Raw genomic sequence first — 8256 nt, forward strand, 5'->3', positions numbered from 1 at the left:
CCTTAAGGAGGCTGCCAGTGGTGTTGCAGTGCAGAGAAGGGCAGCAGTGATGATCTGGGAGGGAGCAGCTGCCCTTGGGGGGAGGCTGATGGGGCTTTTGAGTGTGGAGTGAGGTTTACATAATCAGGAAGTCAGAGGATAAGCTGAAGGCAGAGCTGCTGTTTGCCAGCACTCACCATGTAAGAGCTGGGGGAAAGGCAGTGAAATTTGCAGAGGATGGATTTAAAACAAGTGCTTCCCTGCACAGCAGGCAGTGACGAGCTTCAGGAGCTGGCTGCCTCGGGGGGCAGAGAGGGGGCCTGTGTCAGTGGGCTTCAGACAATCTCCTGGTAACTGAGATGTGCAAACTCAGGCCCACAGGTCTGGAAATGTATCGAACAGTAAGGGCTGGGCACGAGATACCCTGCAGCACCTCTAGTCAGGGATTGCAGCTGCTGGAGTGTATCTCACATTCTTGCTTTTCATTTATAGTAGACAGGTTGGCATTTTCTCATGATGTGACAGAACTGTAAAATGACCTAGCAGCTACTCAGTCACTGCAGTGTTGGCAGTGTATAGGAGAGGGCAGTTTGTAAAATTCCTGTGATGTGGAGAGGCTCTGGTTCTTCATGAGCATCTTCAGCTGCAGAATGTCACTGTTGTCCTGCAGGGCCACATCAGTGACATTGCTCAGAGGCACTGGGGGTGCCTCTTGCATCCTCAGGGTGGGACTTGAAGTAGGATTAAAGGCTTGGTTCACCACACAACATAAAAGTGCAGGTTTGCTGTGGAAGATTAGGTAGACTTTGATCCCACCTGTTTCTGCTAAAAGCAGAGGGATCCCAAATGCAAGGCAAAGGAGTAACAAACCAAGCTGCTTTTTCAGATCACACCCAACAGTTATTCTGCTGTTGCAGACTGGGGAAGCTGAAATGTTTGTGGAACAAAACAGGAGGTGCCAAGTGTCCTGCTTCCTTGAGCATCTTTTCTCTGCATCAGGCACCCTTTTCCCTGGCCACAGCAGTACTGCCAGCCTCTGGTGTCCCCAGCTGGGATTTGAGTTTGGTGGGCTGGCAGGGTATGAGAGGGAGGCTGCAGAGTTGGCCAGCAAGCTGCTGCATTTTGTACTCACCTACTTGTGGCTTGAGCACTGGAGATCAGAAGCCTCATGGTACAGGCCTGGGGCTCTTGGAGAATTTCTCTCTGTGGTCTAAGGGTGGGCTTAGAAATCTTGCTTTGAGCTCCTGTTTCAAAAACACCAACCTTGGGTGAAAATCAGTTTGAGTTTTGCTCCTGTCCATGAGCAAGGTTGACCTCAGAGAGATGCTTTAAACATCTGAGTTGTGCTACTGAAGTCCCAGGCACAAAAAGAAAGATGCTAGTAACTTAAAGAGTGTAGAGGATCAAGTCCTTTCTCAGTAATTGCCTGAAGCAGTTTTAGACATTCAAATAGGAGGATTCATTTAAAAGAGGAAAAGCATTTTTAAGTTACTTCTTATACTAGAACACAAATGCTCACATATTTTTATAGAGTCTCATCTTGATTGAGCCCAGTAAAGGACTCCAGGGAGTCCATTTCTTCAGTGTCTTCATGGAAGCTGTTTTGACTTTAAAAATTAGTAATTTGTTTTGGCATTAAAACATCCTTTTGTTATTCCTAGACCATGGCCCCTTCTGTTTTTCTTCTGGTATTTGCTAGTCCTGATTCCTTGTGAGCTAAACCTGTGCAAGGTGCTGGCCAGGTGTGCTGGCTTTGCTTTGGAGGCTGAGCAATGGGAAGCACTCACTGTGATGTCCTGGAAGGGAGGGAGGGCTCCCTCCACACTCCTCACTTCCACCACTGCTCCACCAGTCCTGGAATTGGTTCTTGGGATTGTGTCATAGATGTGTAGCAGCAGATTAGATCCTATTGCTGCTTCCCCAGTTCTTCACATCATCCATGTCTTACTGTTCAATAATCCATCCTCCTCTTGCCTGGTGGCACATCTTAAATGTGTCTTTGACAAATTTTATAGACTAGCTCTAGATTTTTTTGTATTATGGTCAGCAGAGACAGCTTTAAATAGCATTTTTCTCCCCTGGTCCTTCAGAAATTTCTTTTAGTAATTTTGTTCTGGGTTAACATTTCCTTTTTCAGAGGGATCATCGCTGCCTCTGCTTTGGCAACAGGAGTTTTACAGCTCTGACAACTCTGTTGTCCTCTGCAGATGATCTCCTGTGTGCTTCACTATCAAAAATCCAAATAAAGAGCTTCTCTGAGGAAGCTCTCAGTATTACATTTTTAGCACTTCTTTGAAAATTCATGCTAATGCCCTGAATGCAGATGGTGTCAGACTGGTGGGGCTTGTGCTTTTTAAATTTCTCCCTTAAATATAGGCACAGCCTTGCTCTCCTCCAGCTACATGGTACAAACATGTTGAACTAGGTGAAAATATGAGTTGGCAGACACCTCCATTTCCTGTGCTCTTCTCATGCTTTAGGATGGAAATGAGAAGGACCCACATGAAAATTATTTCTAAGACTTCGTGTCCACTTAAATGGTGTTAATTTTCTCTTACTTACCCTATTTTGTTTCCATAGTTAGCATCATGATCCTTACTGAAAACTGAAGTATTAGTTTAAGCATGGCCCCCACACAGATACTTTTTACTGTATCCTATCTTCTTAAGTGCTTTTACAATCTTCATGGAATTTCTTGTGGAAAACTTCAGCCACAGTTCTAGAAGTGTTTATTCCTTAGCAGAAGAACTGCTGAGTATGGTGCTGGCCTTAGCATGGGCAGTGACAAAATGAGGAGTACTCAAACAGCAGAACTCTCCTTCCACAGTGGCACAGGAGCCTCATTGTGCAATCTTACCTTACCAGATCTGAGAGGGGAAAGATGCTGGAAATGACAAAATGTGAGTGCAAAGATGAAGACAGGGCTGGATGGGGGAGCACACACCCACCCTCCCTTAGAGCTGAGCCTTACTTGGCACATGATTACAGCAGCCCTTGCAATGAATGCTGGGAGCTGGAGAAACCATGGACATGATTTTTTCCTAGTAATTTTTTGCTTGCAGTCAGTACCAAGTCATTTTTGTATCACTTTTGGGCAGTAATTTGACTTCATGCATTCCTGTTACATAATTTACTACCTGTTCTTGTAAGCAGTCACCAATACACTCTTTTGGAAACCTTCCAAAAGGTAAGATTTTCAGCAGTTAACTTGCAGGGTTGCACAAAGATTTAAAGGACTGAGAGTAAGCCTGGAAATGAATATGCTGCTCCAGGGTGTGCTCTTGTGCTTCCTGTTGTGTGGGGCAGCTGTGGGCCCAAAGCAGAGCCTTTCTGGGTCTGTGGGTGCTGGTGGGACCTGCCTGCACTGTGAGCGTTCACACACAAACCAGAACGTGGCCTCTGCTGCTGTTCCTCCTGCGGGCAGCACACCTTGAGCTCCTCTTTCTGCAGCTTGTGGGTGATGGATTGTTTGCACTCTTGCTCTTGCGGGGACTTGTGACAGCAGCTGGAGAGCTGCTTTTTCAGGCACTGGACCCTGCCTAGGAGCTACTGCTGAGGGCTGAGGCAGCAGAAACAGGGCCTGCTGAGCCCTTGCAGTGAGATGTTCAGCCCCTGGTGTCAGATGGCATTTTATGGGCAGTAGGTTACAGCCAGGGACAAGCACCACACTGACAAACCACTTGGCTCACAAGCAGTGTGTCCTGGCTGCACCATCCCAGGTGGTGAAGTCAGCTTGTGAAGCCTGTTCAGCCTCAGTACTGGCTGAGACCCCAGCACTCTCCTCAGTGCAGAAGCACCACAGGGGTCTCTCAAGTGCTTTTTGCAGTGTCCAGTGGAGACTGTCTGGCTTATTATACACATGCTCAAGATGGATTGCATTAAGAGTATAGAAATTTGGCAGAAAACAACTGCACTTGTGTTTTAGCTGGTCCCACAGATCAGAGGGGCTGGATGTGGCAGAGCTTAATTACTGATCAGAACAGATCAGGCACTCTAAAGTCTGGTCACGTTCAGAAAGAACTTTCACGTATACAGATTCATGAATAGTGTAGTTTGTTGCAGCAAGAGGCCATAGATTAATGTTGGTGATAAATGCACTGGATCTGCAGAGTGTGAGTGCATTACACACAGTGGTTCCTGGCTGTGGTCTGACACAGAAGGCAGATGTTCCCAAAGAGGTGTCCCTGCTTGAGGAGGAGAGAGCAGCAAGCCTGTTGACTTGTCTGCAAGGTGGGGTCCTGTTCTCATCCTCTCCAAGGAGGATGTCTCATGTCAGATTTACACTTTTGGGAGAAGTGGAGGTGTGACTGTAGTGAAATTCCCTGTTACTGGCATCCTGAGTGCTGAGGGGGCAGCCACACCACGTGTAAATGAGGGATATCGAGAGCCTGGATTGCAGAGGCTGTGGGTCTAGTGCAAGGTGACAGCTCAGTGTCCTGATAGCAGCAGTGAGGATCATTCAGCCTGGCAGCTGCTCATCCCTCTCATGCCCACAGTAGTCCCTTCACCACGCACCTCATGGCACATCTCGTGGCTTTGGGCCTCATTCTTACACAGAGGAGGAGCTGGAACCTGAAGAGTTTTCTCCATCATGCTGGATGACCCATGGACAGACCTGGGTAGTGTTGCTGGTTTGGATGGCAGAACAGTTCTCACCTCCTTCCTTTTGGTTTGGGACACATTGCCAGGTTGGCAGAGTCACCCCTCCTGGGGGAACTTCAGTCCTGAGCTGCTGCCACCATTTTTGTTGGTGGTTTGTTGAAAGAGGCCTGGGCAGCAGCAGGTGCTTCCCTCTCAGGAAGACTCAGACCAGCCTTTCTGTGGCTGTCTGCCTGGGAGATGGAGCAGAATCTCTGGAGCACCAAACCTGTGCTTGACTTGGCTAGGAATGAATCAGTGCGCTGCTGCATTGCTGGCAAATGCCACGTGGTGAGGCAAGGACCTCTGTTTCTGAGCCCTCCATCTTGGGACTGGAGCAGATTCTGTGAAATTTGGGTTCCTTGGCTGATTAAGGAGAGGACTGCAGTGTGGTTTGGCCATGGTGGGAGCATGAGTGTGGATGAGTGCCGGTGTGCACAGGAGAGTGAAGACAGCAGGAAGCATCACTGGAGTCCAGGTGTAACGTGCTGATGGCTGTAGGAACAGTTTTTGACTTGGACATGGAAGATACCCATCTCCTTTGAGGACCTCGAGCAAGCTTGGTGTGCACTGCCCTTCCTAAACAGCAATTGCCAGCCTGGTGAAGGTGCTGTGAATGCAGAGTGGGAGAGAAACAAAACAGGGATTAGTCACTGACACAAGTAACAAGGTGTTTTTCTAATGCCATCAATATTTCTGTTTGCAGGAGAACTCCGACACATTACCAAGTTGAAACCTTGGAGTCTTTTTGATGTGCTTGTGGAGAAGTATGGTTGGCCTCATGAAGATGCTGCACAGTTTACAGATTTCCTGATCCCCATGCTAGAAATGGTCCCAGAGAAACGCGCTTCAGCTGGAGAATGCCTTAGGCATCCGTGGCTGAATTCTTAGCAGAATCTTCCAGCTGTAAAAAAAAAAATAAAAAAAAGCCAGCAACCACTTTCCAATGCGTTGGACCTAAATGGTGACTGTCACAAAATCTTTAGCAGGATCACACGTGAGCTGGCTTCAATCCTCAGACCTTTATTTTGCTTGAGGTACTGTTTGACATTTTGCTTTTTGTGCACTGTGTTCTTGGGGAAGGGTAGTCTTTTTGTCCTCAGCTAGTAGTTTACTCACCCACTTTCTTCAGAAAACACTTAACGTGTCTTTAAGCATTGTTTCTTGTGTTGTGTGACATTCAGATGTCAGATTTTTGAACAAAAGAAACTTCCCCCCATGTGTTTTGGCAAGTTTTGTAACTATTTATGAAAAAAAAAATATTTTAGCTGATGCATATTATATAATTTACGAGTGTAAGAAATTTATCAAGTCAGAACTGAGTTACGGCAAGGAATTGTACAATTTTATCTTCTGGCAAAGGGATGTCATTCTTGTATTATAGTGTATGTAAATGCACCCTGTAAATGTTTATTTCCATTTAAATATGGGACTGGGGACTCAATTTCAGAGTAAAGCAACTAAGTTTTAGAGAGCTTTATAGCAAACCAATTGCATGTAGTGGACTTTAAACTGCTTTAAGGAATTGTGTAAACTTTCTATTCTGTAGCAGTTCCTGTTCATTGGGTTTTAAACAAAGTGGCTCTGGTTTACAGGATTTCATTCCCCAAACGGCACTTTAAAGGAAGGCTAGACTTCTTTCTAATAAAGTATGCATTATCATTTAGCACTCCCTTTTAGAACTTTTGCCTATTTTAAGTGCTTTTAAGAAAAGAAAAATAGCAATTTCCCTTACAATGTGATAGTGAAGACATGGTACCATATGGTGTTGCCTTTTTATAAGCACTGTAAGTTGTACTATACCTTAAGAAAAAAAATTAAAAGTAGAGCATGAGAACCACTCTCTGTGTAGAATTACTGATCTTTTATAATAAAAGTGTGTGCTTGGCATCAGATAAGGAAGGATATAGCTGCAGATATTTACAGTGCAGTGGGTAAAATAATCCAAGAAGCAAGATCATGCTCATTCCATTCATAGCTTTACATGTTTCTAAAACAAATTGCACTAGCTTTATTCTTTCCCATCCGTAGACATACGACTGCCCATTGTAAGTTGCACGCAACAATTATGTGTTTCCTAGGAAAAAAAGCTGCATAGGCTGAAGCTTATAGGCAATACAGATTTTAGAATGTACAGTACGGAGGTGTGTTTGGGCCTCTTTTAGAAGTCAGTGGGATGAATGTAAGCTTACTCCTGATCTTCATGTAACTACAGTGCCACTTTTTTCTTGACTTTGTCCATATAAAATTTATTCACATGCCTTTGCAATAACTAGATTGTGAGAAGATAGCCCCATGCTGTAACAATAACCAGTTGTTTGAGGTGCTTGCAGTTGTCTAATTAAAGTGTTTTGTTTTTTCAGACAGTGTTGCTGGTCATTGGAATCTTTGCCTAGCCACGACTCAGCTGTGGGGGTGCTGGAGGGGCGGGAGGTTGGGCTGGCCTGTCCTGGCCAGAGAAAGGAGTTTCCCATGCTCATTTATGGAACACAGCACCTGGTGTGGGTCAGAGCAGCCCCACAGGCTCTGTGGCAGGAGGAGCTGTGGGTGGGAGTGGTTTGCTGGGTGAAATGTGACCAAAAAAAAAGCATCTTTCCTACCAGCTGTGTCCTGTAAACAAGGGAACGATTGTCCTGTCCCGAGCTGGGGCAGCCACTCCTCCAGAGAACTGCCAAGGCACCGCAGTGTGAAACTCTCTTGTCCAGTGCTGAGGGCCCTGCAGCCGTTGGGTTTCAGGACCGAGTCCCTTCACCTCATCCTGGAACTGCTCTTAGTGGCTGCAAGGACAACGCTGCTCTGAAGGACGATGCCACAATGGATTCAGCTGGAGGTAAAAATTACATTCAGCTTCACACCCAGCCTGGCTCTGTAGTGCCTGGTTACAAATGAAATACACAGAAAATGCTGGCACTGGAATGAAGTGCCAGGGGCAGCCCAAGGCTGGCACAGCTCTGCCCTCTGCCTGGCCTTGGCGCTGCAGCAGCACTGGGGAGCCCTGCCCAGGCCTCATCCTGTTGTGCTCCCCAGTGCAGCAGCTCCCTGTACTGCACTCAGACCTTGCCAAGCACAGTGGGTATTCAGTGTTCTCGTGTTCAAAATGATTTTGTCACTTGCTGGAGGTATAAGAGGGGCAGACAACCAGATCTGAATGCTGGGCTAGACAGGATGATGCACATCAGAATCAGTGTCTGAGCAACTGCACAGAGGGTGGGTTGGGCTTTCTTGCTGTTTTTGAGAGCCTTATGCTGCCCTACACTACACATGCTGGTGTAAAATGTGTGTGTGCTGCAGAGCCAGACAGGTGTTCAGGAAAGCATTTCTAGTGTATGATTTTAACTAGCAAGAGTCTTCTGTAGTTAGATGCAAATTAGAATTTAAGATGGCCCCCTCTTTTTTACATGTTAAAAAGAATTAGCACTTTTTTTAGTGGGTAGGAGTAGCCACTTTCCCTCCTGTGCCGTTTCAGCGTTCCTCACACACGGGTTCTGCTCTTTGCTCTGAGCTGGAGCCATTGAGCACCTCCTGTCGTGTGGGCAGGACTGAGAGCAGTTCGTGCTGAGATGGAAGGATGCCCTCACCCGTGACAGTGACTGCACTGAGGAGCACAACAGCACCTCTTGGTGCTGCCTGCAGCAGCAG

The 8256-nt window shown here is 46.5% G+C and overlaps 1 protein-coding gene across 1 annotated transcript in view; it reads left to right on the top strand.

Moving 5' to 3' along the window:
• The window catches only part of SRPK2 (SRSF protein kinase 2), an 85581-nt gene extending 78600 nt beyond the window's left edge, over window positions 1-6981 (top strand). The window contains 1 exon segment of the mRNA XM_031059048.1: window positions 5324-6981. Within this exon segment, the coding sequence (XP_030914908.1) occupies window positions 5324-5508 (185 nt within the window). The 3' untranslated portion in view covers window positions 5509-6981.
• Window positions 6982-8256: the final 1275 nt, after the last annotated feature.

Source organism: Geospiza fortis, unplaced genomic scaffold (assembly GCF_000277835.1).
Source record: "Geospiza fortis unplaced genomic scaffold, GeoFor_1.0 scaffold424, whole genome shotgun sequence".
Classification (NCBI taxonomy): domain Eukaryota; kingdom Metazoa; phylum Chordata; class Aves; order Passeriformes; family Thraupidae; genus Geospiza; species Geospiza fortis.